Genomic DNA, 23,882 nt, shown 5'->3' on the forward strand with positions numbered 1-23,882 from the left:
ACGTAGTTGCACAACATAATTTGCCCAAAATTGACGGATAGGCTAACTATTTTACCTAACAGGGCCCTTAATCTTTAAATATCCCTCAGAAAAAGCAACAAGATTCAAGATTTAATCTTATAGGATACAATGCAAGAGGATGAATGGAATTCTTAAGTTGCTTTGTTTAAGAACTTCCTGTAGGATTATGAGACAGGTGAAAAATCTCACTATACTGCAAGTTTATTGCATGTATTTCTTTCAGATGTCCTTTCAAAATATTTATATGAAATATTTTGACAGTTGAGAGATGTTACATGAAAATTACATCAATTTAAAATTTCAACTTCCAAAAGATATAATAATATATCTAATATAGAAAAAGTTAATTATGTAAATTATGTATGGTTTGAATATTTACATAATATAAATGTACCTCCACAAGTTTATATACTACACGCAAATAATTGTGCAATATGTATTTTTTTTTGAATATTATCAACTTTATTACAATGCAGTATCTGTTCATAACTATTTTCTCAACTTATTGAATCACAAGGAGCTAATATCACCTCCACTGAGACTCGATCCAACAACCCCTTTATACATATATGTATATTATAATTGATAAGCATAATATTTGCATGGAAAGATGAAACAAACTCACGTGATATACATTTAATATACCATCCGAATGTTAAACACATAATCCATCCGAATGATTAACTGATTAAGTATATAATCCATCCGAGAGATCATTTTCCTTAACCGAATGGTTGCTCACCTTCCAATGGTTATCTTTGACTTCTCGGAAATTAATTTTTCATAGGTTAACTTATAGATCTCGAAACTGAGTACTTTTCTGTTCCAACCTTTAGCATGAGCTACATTTTCCAATTAATTTTCTACCAAATTAAAATAATATTTATAAATACACAACTCCAAATATTATTTAACCTTTTCATGATAGTACATCTCTGAAATATTAATCTCCATGACTATATAAATTTCTAACCCTATATTAGATAAACAACTTCGAGTGCTTTCATATAGGAATAAGCATACACACATTAAAAAGTAAATTTAGTAGAGATTGATACTCAAACATTTCAATGCCAAATTAATTAAACAAATGCAATAGAGAAGAATTCTGGCCAACCTTTCAACAAAACAGTCCATTTGAAACTGCAGGTTTCTGATCTCTGTCGTCACAATAAGTCTCACGCACCTAATAGTATCCAATAGTGGCAGCAATCCATCCCTTGTTGGATGGGAAGAACCACACTTCTCTATCTATGTTTCTATGTATTTCAACTACACAAAGTATCTTCTACACATCATGGAAATGTGCATACACCTCCATTAGTTCTTCAATCCTTGTTGGGATCTCAAATTTAATTTCCTCATATTCTTTGATCCCAATATATTGATGAGGAGGTTCCTTTACTGGAAATTATGCAATTTCCGACCACTTGATGAAAGTAATCTTAAATCAAGTAGAAAGCAAAAAGTGGTCGGAAATAGTAACAAATGTTTTTCTGAATATTAAAAGTGATCGGAACAAGTCTTTTTAATTTAAGATCACTTTCAGGTGGTTAGAAATTCCATAATTTCCAGCAATTACAATCCAAGCCCCACTGCTTTTGCTTCTCACACTAACACCAATTCCATTAATGTGATCATCATTAAGAGTGGGAACAACATTTCGAACCCATGCATACTGCCTCAAATGTGTTGGAATTCTGCAACTTACCAAACTTACCTACAATATAACAAATTACCAAATCAAATCAGAATAGGAATCAAATACTTGGTAATGGTAATCAGTTTTGGTGCAAGTATTTTGCATGTTTGGTAATAAGGTGGAATTGGAATGATTACCAATAATACTATTTGGTTATGTATGATCTTATAGTGGGAATAAAAATTTTAAAAATACAAGAACAAAAAATCATGACAATTTATTTTAGAGTAAATACCCAAAATGGTCCCTCGACTATAGCTAAATTCACAAATTGGTCCTCGACTTTCAATTTCAACCAATTAAGTCCTTAACTTTGTAATTTTGACACGATTTGGTCCTCCATCTATTTGACCGTTTGTTGACCGTGATCGACGATCTCCAGAAGAACCTTCAGCTCTCGTCGGAGCACGTTGAGGCCTCCAGGATGACGTTGCACTGGTTCGGAAACACGTCGTCTTCTTCGCTCTGGTACGAACTCAACTACATTGAATCCAAAGGGAGGATGAAGAAATGCGACCGGATTTGGTAGATTGCTTTCGGCAGTTGATTCAAATGTAACAATGCGGTCTGGAAATGCAACCAGAACCTTAAAAAAACCGACGATGGACCATGAAATTACATATATATCCTCAAAAATCACAGTCAACAAATGGTCAAATAGACAGAGGACCAAATTGTGTTAAAATTACAAAGTTAAGGACTTAATTGGTCAAAATTGAAAGTCGATGACCAATTTGTGAATTTAGCTATAGTCGAGGGACCATTTTAGGTATTTACTCTTTATTCTAATATAAAGATATCAAAAGCACCAATATGAACAAAAAAATAAAAACAAAAATCTAAAAGCATGCACTAGTCCAAACTTAAAAATCAAATTATCAATTAGGAGGGAAAATAATGAAATGAAACCCTTATTTTATTGGAGAATGAGTTTTCTAATTAGGGGTAATCAAATCTTAGTAGTGTTCCCTTTCAAAAAAATAAAAATAAAAAATCTTAGTAGTGTTCTAGAAACCTATCAACCAAACAATAACAATGACTTTAATTCCAATTTCTAATAGCTAAACACATGAACCAAACACACCCTTTTATACTTTTTAAAACAAAATTTAATACTTAGAGAGTTAGAGATTGATTAGTTACTCATGAAAAGAAATGTAATTCTCATCATGGATAAATTGATTGGTTGTTACTTATGAAGAAAATGAGACAACATTATTCTTGATGAAAAATGTAATACTTTTAAATCAAAATCTAATATTAGGGTTTGAGAATTACTTATAAGAAAAATTGTAATATTTATGAAGAAAAAATGTAATGCATATGAAAAACTTGACCCGTTTCAGCGAGACAGTCTAATGGGAGATTTTACCATCAAAGATATATGCTAACATTATCAAGGAGTTCATGATCATGCCTCAAATTAAAAGTGTTGGATTACTGCAACTTACATATCTAATGACTTGAATCCAAATCTTAAGATTATCACACCTTCACAACGTGCCTACATTATGGATTACAATATACCACAATTAATACCAATTAAAGTGATAGAGATGTATCAGTGGAGGGAACATAACATATATAACTAATTTAACCTGGTACCAATTTTCAATCAAAGGAATACTCAAGGCATTGCAGTTTGCTATTGCAAGACATTGTAAGAATTCAAGACTCCCCACCCTTAGAAGCTCAACCAAACTTTTACAATTCTCAAAAGTTCAACTCTCTAAGTTCTTTCAAGTTTGATATATCCAGTGGCGGACCCAGGAATTTTTTTCAGCGGGGGCAAAATATTAAAGCAAAATTGATAATTAGAAAAAAAAAATGAAACACTTAAAAAGTATAGCCATAAATAATGTTGGATATAGAAAAATTATAAAAACACATCAAAACATTATAAAAATATGAACATAATCAATTTGATAAAATAATTTGAATAAAAGATCCATTATAAATTACACATCTCATTATTAATATAAATGAAGAACAGATAGATAAGATTCAAACCCTGGCATGCCTTCAAACCAATCACACACTTAGCCAACTAGGCTAAGGCACATTCTATAAATTTTTCTCTATTTTTTAATACTTATACTAAAACTTGTACTATATATACACATATAATACAAAAGTTATATAAGGGGTGGGGGTGGGGTGAGTGGGGCCGGGCAGCTGACCCCACTGCCCCCACAGTAGGTCCGCCACTGGATATATCTGCTACTTTTTCCAATGACACACAATTTTCTGCGGAGAGTAAATGCAGATTAGGAGGAAGGTCTTGAAGTGCTTTAAGATTTTGCCAATTGTTCAAGTAGAGCCTTCTCAAATTGGAAAGATGAGAAAGGCCAAAAGTAAGCTTTCAAAATAGCATCTTCCTAATAAATCTAAATTTTCCAATGAGCTTAGACTCCCAAGAGAAGTCCTAAGATGCATCCAGATAGTTGCAAGACACAATTAGATGTTTCCATTCAAGGAGCATATATAAATTCACAAATGAAGATGGAAAAAAAACCACCTGGATCACTACGATTTCTTCTTGAGAAAAGTTAGTTTTGATTGTACATTTGTACTAACCCCTTGTGTGACCACATGTACAGTGTTTGTAGATTTCTCAAACATCACAAAGAAAAGGGTATATGTGAGACCACAGTTCCAAAAGCATATAATTCTATTAGTTGCTCTAATTTTCCCAACTCAACTAGAAGCTCCTTAAGCTTTTCGCAACCACGGAAACTTAAAATCTCGTCTGATTTTGCAACTCCCATTGAAACATCATTTTCAACATTGCTGCCGTCAACCGACATCACAGAATGTGCAACACCGTTGCCGTTCCGGCCATTTGAATGTGCATCACGAGCAACATTCACTGTTTCAACACTCTTGGAATCCATCAACTTGTTCATACAAAGAAAATAAAGTTTTAAGATTGTTGAAAAATAATTGAACAAAGTCAATTTACCTAAAATAATATTATATATATATATATATATATATATATATATATATATATATATATATATATATATATATATATATATATGAATTTATAATTCTCCAGATTATAATTCCAACCAAAGGAAATGAAGTAAGGATTTATTGCTTAAAAGCAATAAATCCTAGATTTTTTAAGATAAAACTTACTACGGTTCAACGTTTGAGCACCCAAATGAAGGACCCGACGAACTAGAGCACGGGTAGAACACAATCGGCAAGAACGGAGTAAGAGCAGAGTTTTGAGAGAGAAAAATCAGTTGTGTGTGTTGTGTCTCTCTTGTTCACGTGAGTATATGTAGGGAGCTAACCATTAATCGTGAGAATTAATTCTCGTAACGGTCCAGAGGAGGGCAAACGCAATTCCACGATTAATTCTCGTAACGGTCCAGAGGAGGGCAAACGCAATTCTGTTGGAAAAGTATACCGAAATTTGGCATAACTTAGCTCACAAGGCCCGCGTACACGAGTCAAGCCTTTTCAAGCTTAGTTTGGAATTTAATTTACACTCCCCCTGCATGCGAGAGAAAACCTCTATGCTATACAATTTGATAAGCAATAGAAAGACTATTGTATAAATAGTGGTGCAAATCCTTCCCAAACCAATGTGGGACAAAAGCTCATTCTTTTTCCCGTCATTTTTCCAACTCAATGGGTCTACTTTGAGATTCAATATCTCATTCATCCATTATCCGTTTTGAGTGTACAACATATCAATATCTTCGTCTCACTACGAAGAACCCGAATCCACTTTGACCAGACCCAAATCGGAAGTGCACCCCACTGATAATTGTACCACAAAATAGCCACTTAAAATGCCATTTTAATGCTATTTTTCCAACAACTATTTAATATATAAAGGAGCAATTAAGGCATAGCTTAACTCGCTAAAATAAATGTATTCTCTTTATAACGCATACACCATTGAATGTTAACCGTGTTGGTTACAAATAGGTGTTTTTACAAAAGAGAAATAAGAATGATGAGGTGGTGTTATATAAAGCAAATAACGTACCTTTTAGACTCAAAGAGGATAACGAGAATACCCTTAGACCAAAAGTTCATTACTTGATTGTCGTTGGAGCACTACTTTGGGATCAGAAGTTCCATAATCGCATCATGCATGATATTATATTTGCGATCAAACTGTTAGCAACATTTAGCGCTCTCTATACAATGAAATATTGGAATAGTGTTTAACACATCCTCCGGTATCTTTGAGTCACAAAGATTTTGGCATTTATGCTAGAAACCAATATATGATTTTGTTGGGATGTTTAGGTAGTGGCTATTTCGTTTGATCCCCATGACGCTAAGTACCAAACTGATCATGCTATGAATTACCCCCAATATCCTAAATGAGGACAATAAAGTTTGTGTTGCACAAATGATAAATGGTTGGTGATGCGGTAAAATATCGTGTTTGTTCAGAATACGTATAAAGTATAAGGCCGGACAAGGTTTCGGCCCTAAAGCGATCTGCTTGTTGATTTAAGATGTTGAGCTCGGGTTACAGCATGAGGCCGAAGATTCCCGAGCTAAGTAAGGCTATATAGAAGTTGCCAAAAAGTCCCTTCTACTATCGCCTCGCGGGGTATTTATAGGGAATTCAAGGGACACATGACGAGAGGCCGGCATGTACGCCAAGTGTCCATGCATTCGGTAGTTCAATCGGTCAAATGAGGGTCGGGCACGTGTAAAAATATATTTGTCCAGTTAGTTACTTGTTGGGATTGGTTTAACTGTAAACTGTCCATGCTCGGGATCGGGGACAAGCATCTAGGTCGGACCCGAGCACAGAAGGGATAAAGCAATGGCTTATTAGGCCAACGAGCCAATGAATCCGAGGTCGGGTCGGCCAGTCGTTGTGCTTTGGTTGGTTCAGGTTGGGAAATGATCCGGATCTCGAGACGACTCGTACCCAATCAGGTTCTGGGTATAAGGAGCGCTGTAACCCGGGATATATTCCCTATCAAGTAGCCCCCTATTCTGTGTTCCGAGTCGCGGTAACATGATTAGGGGCTCGGATTATAAAATCCGATCACACTCTAAGGTTATGTCACTTAATCAGGGCAGGATCGAGTATATCACGGGTATACGGTGCACCGCGCAGATCACCATCCAAATTGAGTCGTTCACCACGCGTCGTGTTGAGAACAGTTGTCTTAGGATTTGGTTCGAATTTTAAATTCCTCCCGCCTAACTCGCGTATAAATAAGGCGTTAGGGAGAAGCATAATCGTGCTTTCTTGCAATGAATTTCCAGAGCTTCCCGAGCTTGCACACAAGGACTCAATCGGTTAAACGCAACTCGTTCAAGTCGGACGTCTCCAATCAGCTTTCTCAGTAAAGATTTAGTTTCGTGATTTTTTAATTCTCCGGTTTCCGCTTTATTGCTTATCTTTTCATTTTTAGATTTTTGACCTTCTACTTCGTTAGGTGTTATTAACCTTCTCGACTATCTCCTAAGTACTAAACCCTTCACCCCCCCCCCCCCCCCATCTTCCTTCTTAGAGAAAGGGGTACGATTAGTGACTAGGATAGTCAAAATATCTCGGTCGAGGACAATGACACCATGATCGAAGTGGATTCCTTTTCAGTGTCATCATTAATGGCATGTTTGGTTCACAAGAAAATGAATTCTTTGGAATTAGAATTCCTAAATTTTGAGGGAAAAACCTTGTTTGATTGATGAAAATTTTATTCTTTGGAGTTTGAATTATTCAAATCTGAAGAAAATAAATTCTAGCCAACCACCTTACGTTCAGACGGCATGCAGTGAGTAGTGACTCTCTCATATTGAGAGGTTATGAGATCGAGCCTTAAATTAGTAGAGGCTTTGTTGTTGTTGTTGTATGTATGGAGACATTAGTCGTTATAATCTTATTCATTGATAATTCCAAATCAACTAAACAATGAAAATTAATATTCTCAATAATTTGTTTTTATAGGACTAAAATTCTATTCATCATAAAATTTTTATGTGAACCAAATGAGTTATAATAAGCTGTACATTTTCTAGCATGTATAAATTAATAAAATTGTTGTGGGAGATTATGTCCGATGGCCTTTAGCTCCTAACCGATGAACATTGCAGATATTAGAAAATGAGAAAGAGAAAAGAAAACATGTAGAGATAGACAATACTCATTCATCCTCAACATTACAAAATGGGGGTACAACATATATAATAGACTAATAATAATGACAACAATATTATTTATAACACTCCCCCTTGGACATTATCTTACTATAACCATGCCTCGTTAAAAACTCGCTAGAAAAACCCTGTGGAGAAAAAACTAGTCGAGAAAAGAGTACAAGGTATATGGATAGTATATTTGAATACATTCATGCCTCGTTAAAAACTTCACTAGAAAAACCATGTGGGAAAAACCTAGTTGAAGAAAAGAGTACATGATATTTGTAAATTCATATATTGTACTGATTGCCTCGTTAAAAACCTTAACTTATGAAAGCCTCGTGGGAAAAACTTAGTTAAGGGAAAAAGAGTACAACCATAAGCCTTCAAGGCATAATGTTCAGGATTTTGGGGTTTGTCTATTTAAGTATTTGCCTTCAAGGCATAATCTTCAGGATTTTGGGGTTTGTCTATTTAGTTATTTATATATAACCCCCCATTAATAAATCATACTCATACCTCGTTAAAAACCACACTAGAAAAACCCATTGGGAAAAACCTAGTGAGGAAAAGAGTACATGGTATGTATATGATGCAGAAAGTATAACTATTAGTCTTTTTAAGACTCAATCTACAGGATTGACTCGAGTGAATATATACGCTGCAAAAAGTGCAACTATTAGTCTTTTAAGACCCAATCTACAGGATTGACCAATCTACAGGATTGACTCGAGTGAATATACTTCTCGTCTCCCCCTGAAGATAACAATCTTCAAATTCTACATTGTTTAAAGTAAAATCATCGTTTCAAAATGGTGTAGAGAAGGGATATGGTACAATCATCAGGATTGTCTTTAGAATTTATCAAAGGATATGGTACAATCTTCAGGATTGTCGTTAGAATTTATCATATTTTCTCATAATCATCTGGACCAATAAAATTATTTATATTTTGTCGCTCCCCCTAAATAATTTTCTTTACCCTTGCATATCAATCTCATAGATATTTTGTAGATATACATTTTCTAACTTGTCATTGGAGCAAATCTTCTGGACAAATATTTTATCACTCTTCTGGATTTCATGTGGATCAAGGTATTTTATACCATGAAAAACTATATACGTTTTTATTTGTCCCAAGTATGATGACTTCATGTCAAAAGCATCAATATGAATATTTGTACCTTGATCATCTCGTAACTTAAAAGTCGCTATGACAAAGCGAGAAAGTAATAACGAGATGATAATATACAAAATACATCTATAAGAACAAGTATTATCCCTTAGGCTTTAAGATGCTTAAAGCTTAAATTGATTTATAATATATCAATCCAAGTTATGGCGTTTAACATAATGACAATATTCAAATGACTTCTCGAAAGATGTATTTTATACTTTAAGGATATTCAAATGACGTTTTGAAGTATCGGACTTCTGGTCCTATCCTTTTAGGTAAAAATGGTCCTTATCTACTGCGGGAGATTATTTGGACATAGACTAAATAGTTTGTGAAATTCCTTTTAAGGAAATGCTCGATCTACAGGTCGATATAATACTTGATTTTTCATCTCCTTTATTTTATAAATAAGCCCCTTAATAAGTACCTAATGGTACATATTCATTTCTATAATTTCCTTATTTTAAGAAGAAATTACTCAATCAATTGCTTCACTATTTTAAGTAAAGTAAAGCATTTGTACTTCAACAACAAACATGTTGTGATATTTACTTTCTTTCATTTTTTAGAATTATAAATCCATCAAGGATTTTCAGATAAACATTAGTGTCTAATGACCCATAGTTTCTAGGTCATGACTTTAAAAAGCTGCATATCTAGAATTATTTTGTCAATTATGTAGCGGAACTTTTAATAATATTCATCATGGGAGAGTATACTTGATTATGGGTTTCTGCGTTAACCCTTAGGCTACAGACTCGCTTTATATCTCACCACCTTATCATTCTTGTTTTTCCTTTATACAAACACCATTTGTAACCTACAGGGTTAATACTTCAATGGTGTACAAAATGAATATATTAGCGAGTTGAGCTATATATGCCTTTAATTGCTCTCTTTATAGTTAATCAATCTAGGCGCTTCTGGCACCTAGCTCTGGATCCAGATTGTCATATAATATGAGCAATTTTGAAGGTAATTGTGTTGTCGACAACTTATAACATTTTTCACGAATTTCTCCCATATATATAAAAATAATTTTCAAAGTTAACCAGATTATAGCCATTTTCCGGATATTTATATCTGGTTGTTCCGCAACCCAGTATTATGAATATTTGGTGCACCTATAATTTTACTGGGTTTTTCTCGTCATCTGGACGATCATCTTAAAGATATAACTTTTTAAGATTTTCAAGAGTGACAAAAATTCTTTACTAGATCTAGTTGTTTGTGAATTTTTACTTTTCTTCTATCCCAATGAATCTCCTGCACTTCTGACGTCAAGGAGTATCGATAGATATCTATGGTCCAATTTTTGGGGAATGTGTATAGGACCAAGTCACTCTTTTTTTTTTTTTTTTTCATGAAATAGCTTTATTTGGCAGATATGTTTGATTTCTTTCTGAACTTCCAGTTCAGTTTAATTGGTACGTGGATTTAATTTTTGAAGATCATTTCATGAAATTTCTCGGCATTCCATTTCAATTTTGATCATATCTCCCCCTAATGCTGTGAACCGATCTTCATGCAGTCAGCGTATCCATCACGTCTCTCTTAGGGGCTTTAAATATTGGAGACAACAGATGGATGTTTAGATGGATACGCTATGGTGGTTATGTAATAGATTGGACTGCATTCATAAGAGTAGAAACGCAGATTTGGGAAATGTTTGTTTGAAAACCACGTATTAGATAGAAGGGGGAATAAGGATATGCAGTGTGCCGAAAATTTTTAGCATAAATATTGCATTTCCCCACCAAGTATCCGGCACATTGGAATTTTGAAAAAATAATGGTTTAGCAAGTAATTTAAATTTAGAGATTCAGCTAAACCCTTTTAGGTGTTGTCATAAGGCATGTGATGCTTTATCATAATGCCTAATGCCATATAACAATTGTCAAAAGTTGACGAGTTGAATTCTCCAACATTATCCATCCTTATATGCTTAAGAGGATAAACGGGAAATTTAATTAAATGACATTTGCTTAGAAATTTGGCAATTGTTTTGTTTGTAATTGACAACAGCCACACATATGTCTACTAGGTGGAAGTTTTGCTTTGCTTCAGGCAAGGAAACTTTGTTGGATTCAACATGGTGCTGTTCGTTCAGGTTTCAGCAAAATGCTTCGGGTGTGAAACACACGTGAGTAGTGCCTTTTACACCCATACATGAAACATAACTTGCTGTTGGGCCAAAGTTATGACTTTATTGTTGTTCTTGACGAGTTGGATCATTTTTGCTTTTTATTATGGTTTCGGAAGTTATTGTTCTTGCCACCTTAGCCTTACTTCTTTCCCGTTTTCTTCCTCAGCCCCTCTTAGTGTTGCACAATTAGGTGACGTCGTGTGCTTCGGGCACCGGTGCAGAACCAACTGGGCATGCACTATAGATTTGCGTCAACATGTGGTTGTGCTTCTACACTCATGGGAGGGGGGTGGTGTGGAAAAGAAGACAAGGGCTCGCCAATCAAATTCGTGCCAGAAAAACAATTCTGCTTACGCAACTTTAATTGGGCCACAATTTTGCATATAGTTGATTTAGAATAAGGAATTTGATTTAAAGTTTTGAAAGATCAAGGTAATGCATTCTAATTGCGATTTTAGAAAGGACCAATGAATATATACTAGTCAAATTTATCCTTCGGGGATTTCTATAAGGCATAATGATCCTTTGCAGGAAGGTATTCAGGTTGCGTAAGAAAAATAAAGCGTTGGCTTTCTGGGCTGCGTCGTTCATGGACATCTCAACGATCATGTCTTCAAAGTGACGTAGGATCGAGATAAATTTGAATATCAAGAGCCCGGATGAAATAATCACTCCCGTCCAGAACAAGTGTGGTAATAGTAGCCAGGATATATAACTTTCAAATCTATGCATACTAAGTCTGGCTAAATCCGAAGGTCCACTTGTAAAGCATAATGCAAAATAAAAAATATTATGCTAATATAACAAAATATGCATAGAAAATCATAAAATCATATGATCCAAATAAATTGCACAAAATAGCAATTTTAATTTATGAGCATATTCAATAATAAATTGAATGGCAATTTGAAAGCAATATAGTTCTCAATGCTTAAAAAAATCAAACTGCAGCCCCAAAACAATTTATATATATAAATAAATCAGGCCCAAATAAAACATGTGGATAAATATATTACAAAACTTGACCATTTAAAAGAAATGATCCATCAAAATGGGCTAAAAAAAATTATGTTATTTTAAATGGACCAAATCGGAGAGAATATAGCCCATGAAAGGTGGTCCAAATAAATGGTATGAAAAAAAAATTAAAGGGCTTAATAGAAAATCCTAGGCCGAAGAGAAAAAACGCTTCTGGCGTTTGTTATTAAAAGAGGCATGCGTTTATAACGCTTCGACAAAACCGACGAAGAACACGAAGAGCGCAAATTATGCCATGGAATCGTGTTCACCGAGAATGGTGAACACAAGGCAAAACGACGTCGTTTTTAGGCCAAAAAAAAAAAATTCGCGGATGTGGAGTTAACGGCGCGCGTTTGATCAAATTATGAATTTTCTGTTATGAGATTATGAATTTTATGAAAGTTCATAATCTCATAACAGAAAATTCATAATCGCATAACAGAAAATTCATAATCTCACAACTGAAAATTCATAATCTCATAACAGAAAATTCATAATCTTATAACAGAAAATTCATAATCTCATGGTTCCAAAGTGAATGTGTAGGCATGGTTCCAAAGTGAATGTGCAGGCATGGATTCATAATTTATGAATGTCCGTGATTTCGGACGGGAATATGTAGGCATGGTTCCAAAGTGAATGTGCAGGCATGAATTCATAATTTATGAATGTCCGAAATTATGAATGTAATGAAAATTCATAATCTCATAACAGAAAATTCATAATCGCATAACAGAAAATTCATAATCTCATAACTGAAAATTCATAATCTCATAACAGAAAATTTATAATCTTATAACAGAAAATTCATAATCTCATGGTTCCAAAGTGAATGTGTAGGCATGGTTCCAAAGTGAATGTGCAGCCATGGATTCATAATTTATGAATGTCCGTGATTTCGGACGGGAATGTGTAGGCATGGTTCCAAAGTGAATGTGCAGGCATGAATTCATAATTTATGAATGTCCGAAATCTTTGTTCACCTCAAATTAAAGTGAAACCGCAAAATGTGAAAATAAAGAATGAAAAGTCACGCAATTAATTAAAAAAAAAAAAAAAAAAAAAAAAAAAAAAAAAAAAAAAAAAAAAAAAAAAAAAGATAACGGTGTACTAACACCGTTAGAACCGTGTTCACCACAGATATTCATCCACAGATAGTGAAGCGAAGTACGGATAAGATGACTTTTAGCAACTATGGAAGAAAAAAAATACCGTTCATCGGAGAAGTAAATTAGGAGCTTGCTGATAACATGTTGTGGGAGATTATGTCTGATGCCTTTAGCTCCTAACCGATGAACATTGCAGATATTGGAAAAGGGGAAAGAGAAAAGAAAACATGTAGAGATAGACAATACTCATTCATCCTCAACATTACAAAATGGGGGTACAACATATATAATAAACTAATAATAATGACAACAATAATGTTGACCGTTACAACCGTTACATATTCTAATCATAATGTCCACACTTAATATTATTTATAACAAAAATGATATAGTTTGAATATTAGATGTATACTTAGTGTCAATATATTTATACTAAATAGTGATTTTAATCCTTCAATTATTTTATAAAACAATAGTTTTGGTCTCTGACAGAAGAAAAAAAAAAAAAAAAAAAAAAAAAAAAGGAAAAGGGTCAAATAGGCCCTCGAACTTTAACTTAAAAGTCAATTAAGCCCCTAAACTTTTTAAAGGTGCAATTACATCTATCAACAATTCATTTAGGTGCAATGAAGCCCAAAAACAAGTTAATGACCTGCTATCGCAGGTCATTAGGGTTCAGGCCACCTTCCGGCGAAATTTCGACAAAAAAAAAAAAAAAAAAAAGGTGACCGGTGGCGACCGACGACCGTTCGTCGGTCGCCGGTCACTTTTTTTTTGCCGGAAGGTGGCCTGAACCCTAATGACTTGTGATAGCAGGTCATTAACTTGTTTTTGGACTTCATTGCACTTAAATGAATTGTTGATGGATTTAATTGCACCTTTAAAAAGTTTAGGGGTCTAATTGACTTTTAAGCTAAAGTTCGAGACCCTATTTGACCATTTTCCAAAAAAAAAAAAAAAAAAAAAAAAAAAAAAAAACTGATAAATTCATCACATTTGCATTGAAGATGTATGTGAAGTCTATTAGTCAATTGCCATATCATAAAAAGGATCAAAATTGGCAGAGTGAAAAACAATAAAGTAAGATTTGTGTCGATAATTGAGAGGTTAAAATTGTTTTTTTTGTTTTTTTTTTTTTATGAAGATTTAAGACAAAAATATGCTAATGTCCTTATACATTATAACAATGTGTAATGTACTCGGACTCCCGCTATATATGTTAATCTCAATTGATGATGAAAAAAAAAAAAAAAACTGAGACCATTTTTGGGGTACCAACATTATGAATATAGTAAATGGTTACAACAAAACATTATTATGTTTTATGCTTTTATACATGCACATCCGTCTTGGCTGGGATCCCTCTTAAAAGGGAAAGAAGACTTGTTAAGTTTTGCGTAGCCAAAACAAAATAAAAAAATAGAAGAGTTAATTATCGAAATTGTGCTTTGATTATAGTGAAATAACTAATTTGGTCATTAACTTCTTTTTTGTTTAACTAAGTTCTTCCAACTTTAAAAAATCTTAACTAATTTGTCCTCTATTTGTTTAGCCATCAAACGTCCGTTTACTCAAGACAACAAATGGTGCATGTGATTATTGAAATGGTCCATTGACTCAACAAAGAGGACTAAATTGGTTATGATTTTTTAAAGTTGAAGAACGTAATTAGATCAAAAAAAAAAAAAAAGTCAATGACCAAATTGATATTTCACTATAATCAAAGGACCATTTCGATAATTAACTCAAGGAAGAAAAAAAAAAAAAACCGTATTGTATGGTTCTATAATTTCAGTTATCATCCATAGTTCATAAATTTGTGAACAAGAAATCTATCGGGTTGTCACATTTTCCGCAGAAGGAAACACAAGTTCCTTTTGCTTCAAACTGGAGTTAGTAAAACTATTTCTACAACACATCAAGACTGTTGACTACTCAACACTAAGCCTTTCAATGCAGGCATCAAACCCTCCAGAACCTCCCTTTTGGTTTGGATTCTATCCGACGAGCAATCTTCTTCCTGTCATATATAAAGTGAAAAGGCAAAACATCATGTCATGGAGTTTATTTCACTGTTGATCACACACCTATAGTGGCATTTTTAAAGATCGACCAAATTCGGTCCACTTCTCGGATTGGTTGATACTAAAAAATCAAAGAACTAAAAGTGGTAATGCAAGTATGCAACCACTATAATCAAGTCACTAATGGACAGGTAAACTACTTCCAACCATACAAAAGTAGAAAAACGCAAAAAATGAGGAAGTAAACTCACATCACCAGTTGCAGCAGACATTAGTGACAAAAGGCTCACTGTTGTGCTCTGGTAATCTGTCAGGGTCTTGAATGCGGAATCATCCAGCTTATCCTAACAGGTTATTAAAGGCAAAGATAAGAGTTTATTCACCTTGTGATGCTATCCACGCCCCCAAAATAAACTTTAACTGCCTAGAAAAGGTATAACTTGTGTGTACAGACAAGATTTCAGCTAGGCATTTCTGGGAAATTGAAGTTACACTCAACATATTGTCATAGAACAATTGAAGTGTTTACCAGACGGTATTGGAGTACAAGGGCATATACTCCCCATGGCTCTAAACCCTACTTGATCTTCCACTAAAGTAGGCATTAGAACATGGTTGGTAAAACAAAACAGAATGAATGCATCGGCTCAATCAAAAAGACATGCATATAATTTGCACTTTTGTAAGGTGCTAGACAGCTCTACTACCAAAAAGAATTTCCTCAGCAATTAGAAGTCTAATATAGTAATGAAAAGAGCAAATTCCACTTCTAGTCCCTATTCTTTTAATTTTGCCACATTACATCTTGACTTTTATTTGCTTGCCACAATTAGTCCTCTGTTTAAATTTTTGTCATTTCACCATTTAATATATCCGGCTAAGTGGCTAACATGTAATTTTATCATTCAACTATTCAAGCCTCTTGCCCCAACAAGTAATTTCTCTCCCTCTCTTGTAAACTCTTTTATTGAATGATTAAATTACATATTAGCCATATTTATTAAATGGTGGAATAACAAAATTTTAAAAGGAGGACTAATTGTGGCAAAATTAAAAGAGCATAACTAAATGTGGCAATGCCACAATAGTCGAGGGCTAAAAGTGGAATTTGCTCTAATGAAAATTTGATGTACCCAAAAAGAAAAAATATTAATGGAAATTTGGTACTGTAAAGAACTTCACAGGATAACAACCTTTAAACCAGAGACAGCAGCAGAAATGGCCCTGCCAGGAGCCTGAAGTGCTTTTCCATGAACCTGTGACCCACACAAAGGTTAGATCTAATGTTGAAAATGATCTAAATATGTGTTATTACTCTGTACTGTTATCCAACAAACCACAGATTAGAAATCAGACCAAACTGCAAAAAATAAAAAAGGTGACTAACCTGTACATAAAGTAGAGAAACAACTTTTGGTAAAAGTGAAACTGCATCAGTTTCAGCAGAAACTTGAGTTGTCAGATCCTGAATAACCACATAGTTGAGAAGCCATCAGAACTATGTACACTTCAAACAAGCAGGAAAGGGAGTGCAGTTACAAGCCACTATAACAGCATGCACTTGAAATAAGATAAAAATTCAAAATCATCCCAGATTCTGATTTATCTTGTTCTATGTAGCTGATAGGTACCAAGAGAATAAGACACACTTCAGCACATATATGACAGAAGCTACAATCCTACAGTTCAATGCTGAAAGATTATTATCATTTGTACTGCTTTAATAAATAAAACCTTACATAAAAGTCAAGCCTCACAAAAGCTCCTTAATGATTTTTATGTACACAGGTTTTAGATCAAATACCCGATTGACTCCCAACATTGTCTTGTATCCCATTGCATTTGCAAAGATTCAGTTCATTTTAGGAGGGTCAATTTGACAAATTTTTAGTTCAGATTTCATCATTAATTTATTCTACTTTGCATTGAAAACGTTACCAAACACAATAATTTGGAATTCAGTATAATTTAAAGAAAGCAGTCAAGGGATAATCGGTCTGGTTCTTTAAATAGCTAGTCATCATTCACTTCTTGACAAAAAGGTGTCTGTAGAAGTAATCTAGTGATACCTTGCGATATGAATGCAGAAGGGTCCTCTCCAATTTCTTATCCAGCTTCTTCAGAATTAATCCGCTGCAAAAAAAAACATACCATTTATTCATTTCCATAGTTTGCCAGAAATACAAATGATTCAAAGAGAAAAAATTGATAGAAACCCCTTTTGCTACCTTTCCTCTGCCAGAGCTCTTAGTGCAGTCATGAACATTTCCACCCGCTGTCAAGCACAAGAAGATTAATAATGTCAGCCAACACTACTGAAAAGATTGCATATGAGGAGAGAATTGCAATGTTTATTCTAAGTATGGAATTCCCATATAAACAGCAGAAATGAGACACAGAATCAATTGAGTTCAGAAGTAAAAAATGTCAAGGTTGTCACCCCTTTTTCTTTAATCATCATCATCATCATCATTATTATTGTCTTGACTGACTTATTCACTCTGGCCTAAAATGGACAATTACAGTAATTGATAGCAACTCTCTAAGAAAAGTTACAAAATCCCCACTTAAAGATACCTTTATGTTAGGACAGCAGATGCAACAAGAAAAATGTGGGCCACAAAAAAATTTTGAAAATTGGTTTCTGAGAAAAGCAAAACACTGACCTTCCCTTCCAAAGCTTCAAGTAGGGCAGTTGCCTTGACAGACAGTGGTCCTGGGAGACTCTTGGCCTGGGATGACAACATATTAATTCTGGAAATCCAGTACTCATTATTAACAAGCAGTACGGGGAAAATTAGGTGACAAAGTATTTACAAGAGCATTTCTATCCCCAGAGTTAAGTGAAGCAGGTTCACGATTTTGAGACTCATCAACTTCAATTCCATTTTTCAATTTATTGTGCACATCCTGCATTGATACATCATTACAACTTGTACTGTAAGACATAACCAATTATATTAGATGTACTGCCAAGAAGAAAAAAAAGCATAAAAAGAATAGTTTGCATAGGTTACCAGGTTAAGAAGCAAAGTATCCACCATAAAGGTTCCTGTAGTTCGCAACAAATGTTTGTGGAGAAGAATCTGTACAGAAAAGGGAAATACTCAATCCATATGCATGACAAATTCCAACTATTTGAACAGGATTTGTATGACTTACTGAGGTTGATTGGTCGTCTTCAAACAGATCCAATGCTTTTTCGTAAAGCTGCATATTCAAAAATGACTGGCAAGAAAAGAACAGAACCCCAATCAGATAATAGTTATGGCTATTCAACAGTTCCATCATGCTTAACTAGGGATTTCAGCAACCATGAAAACTGTGAAGGTACTAAACAACTCCATTATATTCAAAAGCTAACATGCAAAGACATTAGCTAATTACCTCATCAAGTTTCCGTTGCAAGTTATCAAGTAACTTTTTCATTTTCTGTGCATTTTCAGTAAATGCAGCCTTTCTTCTTTCCTTCCATGAATTAACGAGCAGAGGTCTTAAATGGTGTGCTAAAGGCTCAAGAAGTGTCTCAGGATCATCTGAACAGAGTTAAACCAGATTATTTGTTAAAATTATAATCAAGAAGATTTCTCTTATCAGCTGAGATATTCAGGGGAAAAAAAGCATTCTAATTAGACTGTATGCACCTTGTTCCTCAAAGTCAGGATTTAGAGAAACAATCTTTTGAGTAATCCATTCTTCTGAAATAAGGTAAGAAGGATCCTCTTCCTTTTTAGCATTTACTTTTGAGGATACCTCCTGTGAGGTAGAAGAACCTTTGCCTTTCTTTTGGTTTTTCTTGGATTTAGATGGTGCAGAATCCAGGTTATCCGAGCCAGCTTCAGCAGCCCCTGCACGAGTATTTCCAGCAGATTTTCCTTTTTTCTTCTTGGATCCTTTCTCCATGGCTTGTTTATTACCACCACCATCATGGCCAGTCTCATTGGAATCAGCCAAACTACTGGTAGTACCCTTACTGGCATGTAGCTCATCATGTGTACCAGAACTAGCTAGCATAGAAAGATTTAAGGTTTCCAACTCCTTTTCTATACTGTCAAACAGATCCTGCCAAGTATAATTGAAAAAGTAAACAAAAAAGCATGAGAAAATTAACAAGATTATAACAATTGGACTTAGTAATCTGTAAACTGCAATGTCCAAGTCAACAGCCAACAGTTTTCAAGATATACTACAGATGATTTGTAAATCCTACCTTCACAAAGCCATTGCTGAACACATACGACTCCCCCAATATAAGTGCTTTATTGGACTGAGAATCAAGAGAAAAATGAGAAAATGACAAATGTGCCCACAGTAAAGAACAATACAATAAGTGGCAGAGTAACAATAGATCACCTTTAGGGCAGTTTGAACAGATGGACAGAGGGATAGGATCTTGGATGCATCCTGGGAACCAAAGGATGCTGGCAACACTGAGAGTGAATCAATCCTGGAATTTCCAAACAATTAGAAAAAAATAATAATAACTTTTTATAATCTTTTCCTTATCATCTCACTGTTCAAATACTTCAATAGTTTTTCATCTGATGTATAGATATTATAAGAATTGTATCAATGCAGTAGCCTGCAACAATTTTTATTAGTCTATTGCATAGTTAAAAGATGCCTAGATGAGGAAGCACTGACAGTGAACTCACCATGGCGAATCACTAAAGTGAAGACATTTAACCTTTTTTCATAGATTTTTGTCAAATATTTTCACTGTGTTCATGGAATAACTACAATATTTCTTTATGTATAACACAAACAAAATTGAAAGAAAGCTTAGAGTACAGTAAATGGAAGCCTTGTACTCTAAGCTTGTACAAAAAAAAAAAAAATAAATAAAACAAAAAATAAAACAAAACAAAAACAAAAAGAAGAATATATGAGTTTCTCACCAGCTGCCACGCTCCACGGTGTCCTCTACAGCAGCATCCAACATCTCTATTATTGATGGGTGAGCAAATATCGTAGCTAAAGAAGTACCTTCTGGATATCTGGACTAAATTGGAATAGAGTGTCAAGAGTTAATAATATAAATCCAGTAAATCTCCATAGGGAACTGGGAAGACAAAAAAGACATAAAAGATAACAAGAATTCCATCATCTTTAAGAACATTTAGAGGCTTAAATTATTTAAAATTAAAAATAAAATAAAATAAAAAAACAAAACAAAAAACAAAAAACAAATAGCATGAAGATACCTGCAGGAACTGAATAGGTTGTGGGATTCCAAGTTTCTGTAAGGCTTCATAACTAATAAATGAATTCTGGGTTATCAAGAACCAAGGAGTTAATAACAAGAATGCAGAAATTAAGGGGAAACACAAAGGGAAACATGGATGCACTATCAGAAAATGAAAAAAAAAAAAAAAATAGTCTAGCACCCCAGCAGCTTCAATTGTTAATGTCTCCCATTTTGCAGTATTATGAGAGACAGGATATCAGTTTCCAAGCTTACAAGCACATTACAGTACCCAACTTCAAATTTAGGATAACACTCCATTTGAAACTAAGTTATTTCAAATCTCCAACAACTTTACATACCCTATGTGGATAAAACAAGTAATGACAATACACAAGTAATACACAATTTCCAATGTGGATAAGACATTCAGATCATGCAGCGATATGTAAACGGATAGAAACCTGTGAAAAGAAAGAGTCAACACACTCCTTTTGAGCCATGGCAAATACCTGTAACGTCCAATAGAATGCCAGTCAATGTGCAGCAGAAAAATAGCAAAAGTAATGAATACAATAAAAACACTATTTAAACCAATTCAGATTCAATACTATATTAAGCTACATACAGAAGGTGTCCAATGAACACCAGCACGGAGAGCGCCAAGGATCTGTCCTTCTTTAACTAGCCCATTAAATAACGATTGGAAGAATGAGCTTTCAACAGCTACACCACCCGCTCCATCCATTTCTTGCAGTAAACTTTGCAGTGAGTTCCACAAAGCCGACAAGTTCATTGGAACAAAAATACCCCTTGCAGCACCACGGACCATAGCATTCACCCGTGCAACATATGCTGGTGTATACAACTGGCCACCTTCAAGCCTACCTTTTACCTATTCACACCACATGGAAAAATCACTTGATACAAACCAATATCTTCTTTCAGAAACCAGTATTCAATATGATGCTATTATCCAAAAAGAGAATAGTACCAGAGTCCCAAGTCGAGGCTCAATAATGGACACTACTAGTTCCGAGCCAACTTGTAATTGCGCCGCTATTTCAGCAATGGCAATTTGGCTGCACTCCTGCAGCCTTTCATTAATTTCCTCAGCAACAGTGTCCCAATAAGAATTTGAGATTATTTCACCATTGATCAACATCAGTGATGAGTCACTCGAAACTACATGCTGTGATTGTTTCTCTACATGGAACAAGTCCATTCCGGTAGTGTCCGCTAAGTCTATCAACGAAACGCGCCCCAATCTCTTAATTTCTCCAGCTATTTCATTCCTCAAGTGTTCCTACCACCATTTAAACATAACCGCCATTTAAAAAAAAAATAAAAATGCAGAGACATAGGATAACAATCAAAGATCTTGTTATTAATCGCATACTAATCTAACTTCAGAATAATAATTTCCCTCAAATAAAAATAAGGAAATGTTAACAATTACGCCGCCCCCCACCCCACAAAAAAAAAAAAAAAAAAAAAAAAAAAAGTATGTATATGCGTACAGGAGTGATGAACTCTTTGCCGGAAACGGTGTGGAGGAGGTCGAAGTCGAGGATTTGGAGCTGCTGAAGCTTCTGAACCAATTCGACGACGTTGCGGTCGGATAAACGGACGGTGGATTTCGCTTGTTGAGCGAACTCGAACTGCCTCTGCAATTCCAGAAGTTCTTCATCCATCTTCCTATTCCGAAATTCAGCGATTCAACTCAGTCGCGATGGAGAGGAACAAAAAGAAAAAGAGTTTCGACTGAATGAATACTATACTCCGATCAGAATGATCGGCTCAGGCGATCTTAGACCGGGAAAGACTACAATTGGGTCAGCTTAGTTATGAATGCTGTAAATCTGTGTAGTTTCGGAGTCAACATGGAAAAGTGGAGGAGTCCGGCCCAAAGCCCAATCTCATTTAGGCAAATTATATCGTGCACCGTGCATCAAAACGACGTCGTTTTATATAATACGGAATCCGTTTTGCGCCGTTTCGCAAAAAATAACTTTATTCATCAGTTTTATTTTGTATCAGGTCAACACAACTACAGTTTCATTTTGATATAACTATAGTTTCATTCAATATTTATACACTCAAATATGTGAAAATGTTATTTAATTTTATTTTATATACACTATAGTTTCACTAAAACACAACTACATGATCATTTCGATATAATTACTGCTTCATTGTACAATATACACTCAAATATGTGAAATGTTATTCAGTTTCATTTTATATATACTGCAGTTTCATTTCACCACAACTATAGTATCATTTTGATATAACTGCAGTTTTATTTGATAATATAAAAATAATACGTGAGGCAGTGTCGTTTACATACACTGTAGTGTCACTCCGTTAACAATAACAGCGCGTCGTTTCTTTACTTAAAGAAACGGCGCCGTTTTGAAGCGCGATGCATAATCGATTATGCACCGCGGTCCACGATATAACGAATGCATTTTAAGAACACATGACGGATTAAAACGGCAAATTATACTGTGGACCGCGGTCCACAATGCATTGTGGTGCAGACATCAAAACGGTGTCATTTCTTTTAATGAAAAGAACGACACCTATTCCACGTCGTCCGCAAAAAGTAACTTTGATTGTATAACATATTCAGTTTCATTTTGTATACATTGAAATTTCATTTCAACACAACTACAGTTTTATTTCGATATAACTACAGTTTCATTCGATATTATACACTCAAATATGTGAAACTGTTATTCAATTTCATTTTATATACAATATAGTTTTATTACAACACAACTACATTATCATTTCGATATAACTATAGTTCCATTGCACAATATACACTCAAATATGTGAAATGTTATTCAGTTTCATTTTATATACACTGTTGTTTCATTTCAACACAACTACAGTATCATTTTGATATAACTACAATTTTGCTGGACAATATACACTCGAATATGTGAAATTGTTATTCAATTTCATTTTGTATACACTGCAGTTTCATTTCAATACAACTACAGTTTCATTTCAATTCAATTGTAGTTTCATTTGATAATATAAAAATAATACGTGATGCGGTGTCAATTGAAATACACTTTAGTTTCATTTGGTAAATAACACACCAAAAATACGCGCTTCGTTAAGCTGTAACGGCTGCCGTTTCTTTACTTAAAGAAACGACGCCGTTTTTGGACCATGGTCCACGATATAATTGCGGGATTAAAACAGTCCGGGCTTGAAATTTCAGTGGATACTTAGTGGCAAATTATATCGTACACCAAGGCGCACAACATTGTGCGCCCTTGCCAAAACGACGTCGTTTTGTATCTGTTTTTTTTTTTTTTTTTAATTTTGTTTCCCGTATCTGCCGTT

At 34.5% G+C, this 23,882-nt stretch overlaps 1 protein-coding gene and 1 long non-coding RNA gene across 3 annotated transcripts; both read right to left on the reverse strand.

The window, feature by feature from the left end:
* Positions 1–1,634: 1,634 nt before the first annotated feature.
* LOC109163283 lies at positions 1,635–3,472 on the reverse strand. Its single transcript, XR_002051239.1, has 3 exons — positions 3,322–3,472; positions 3,175–3,227; positions 1,635–1,741 (listed from the first exon to the last, which is right to left on the reverse strand). It is a non-coding gene; the product is annotated as an uncharacterized LOC109163283 (long non-coding RNA).
* Positions 3,473–15,067: 11,595 nt separating this feature from the next.
* Positions 15,068–22,390, reverse strand: LOC109163304 (E3 UFM1-protein ligase 1 homolog). 2 transcript variants are annotated; one of them, XM_019312056.1, is made up of 20 exons: positions 22,040–22,386; positions 21,514–21,825; positions 21,148–21,414; positions 20,984–21,031; positions 20,539–20,604; positions 20,233–20,336; positions 19,688–19,781; positions 19,545–19,601; positions 18,979–19,396; positions 18,722–18,870; positions 18,497–18,562; positions 18,352–18,420; positions 18,152–18,244; positions 18,001–18,066; positions 17,563–17,609; positions 17,404–17,467; positions 16,722–16,799; positions 16,528–16,590; positions 15,586–15,678; positions 15,068–15,330 (listed from the first exon to the last, which is right to left on the reverse strand). In XM_019312056.1, the coding sequence occupies exons 1-20, from the start codon at positions 22,211–22,213 to the stop codon at positions 15,229–15,231; spliced, it is 2,430 nt and encodes an 809-aa protein (XP_019167601.1). In that variant the 5' UTR covers positions 22,214–22,386; the 3' UTR covers positions 15,068–15,228. The 2 variants fall into 2 exon arrangements, with proteins under 2 accessions (XP_019167601.1, XP_019167602.1); XM_019312057.1 differs by lacking the exons at positions 15,068–15,330; positions 15,586–15,678; positions 16,528–16,590; ... (1 more) ...; positions 17,404–17,467; positions 17,563–17,609 and adding an exon at positions 17,862–17,900 and having other exon boundaries at positions 17,956–18,066; positions 22,040–22,390.
* Positions 22,391–23,882: the final 1,492 nt, after the last annotated feature.

Source organism: Ipomoea nil, unplaced genomic scaffold (genome assembly GCF_001879475.1).
Source record: "Ipomoea nil cultivar Tokyo-kokei standard unplaced genomic scaffold, Asagao_1.1 scaffold3016, whole genome shotgun sequence".
Lineage (NCBI taxonomy): Eukaryota > Viridiplantae > Streptophyta > Magnoliopsida > Solanales > Convolvulaceae > Ipomoea > Ipomoea nil.

What these genes read in the sequence shown, in the direction of transcription:
- LOC109163304 (XM_019312056.1), bottom strand. Translation starts at nt 22,213, where the DNA reads ATGGATGAAGAACTTCTGGAATTGCAGAGGCAGTTCGAGTTCGCTCAA. An exon ending in TTTCTCTACTTTATGTACAG is followed by an intron (nt 16,591 to 16,721) that starts GTTAGTCACCTT and finishes TGTGGGTCACAG; the next exon opens with GTTCATGGAAAAGCACTTCA. An exon ending in TGTCTGCTGCAACTGGTGAT is followed by an intron (nt 15,331 to 15,585) that starts GTGAGTTTACTT and finishes TATATATGACAG; the next exon opens with GAAGAAGATTGCTCGTCGGA.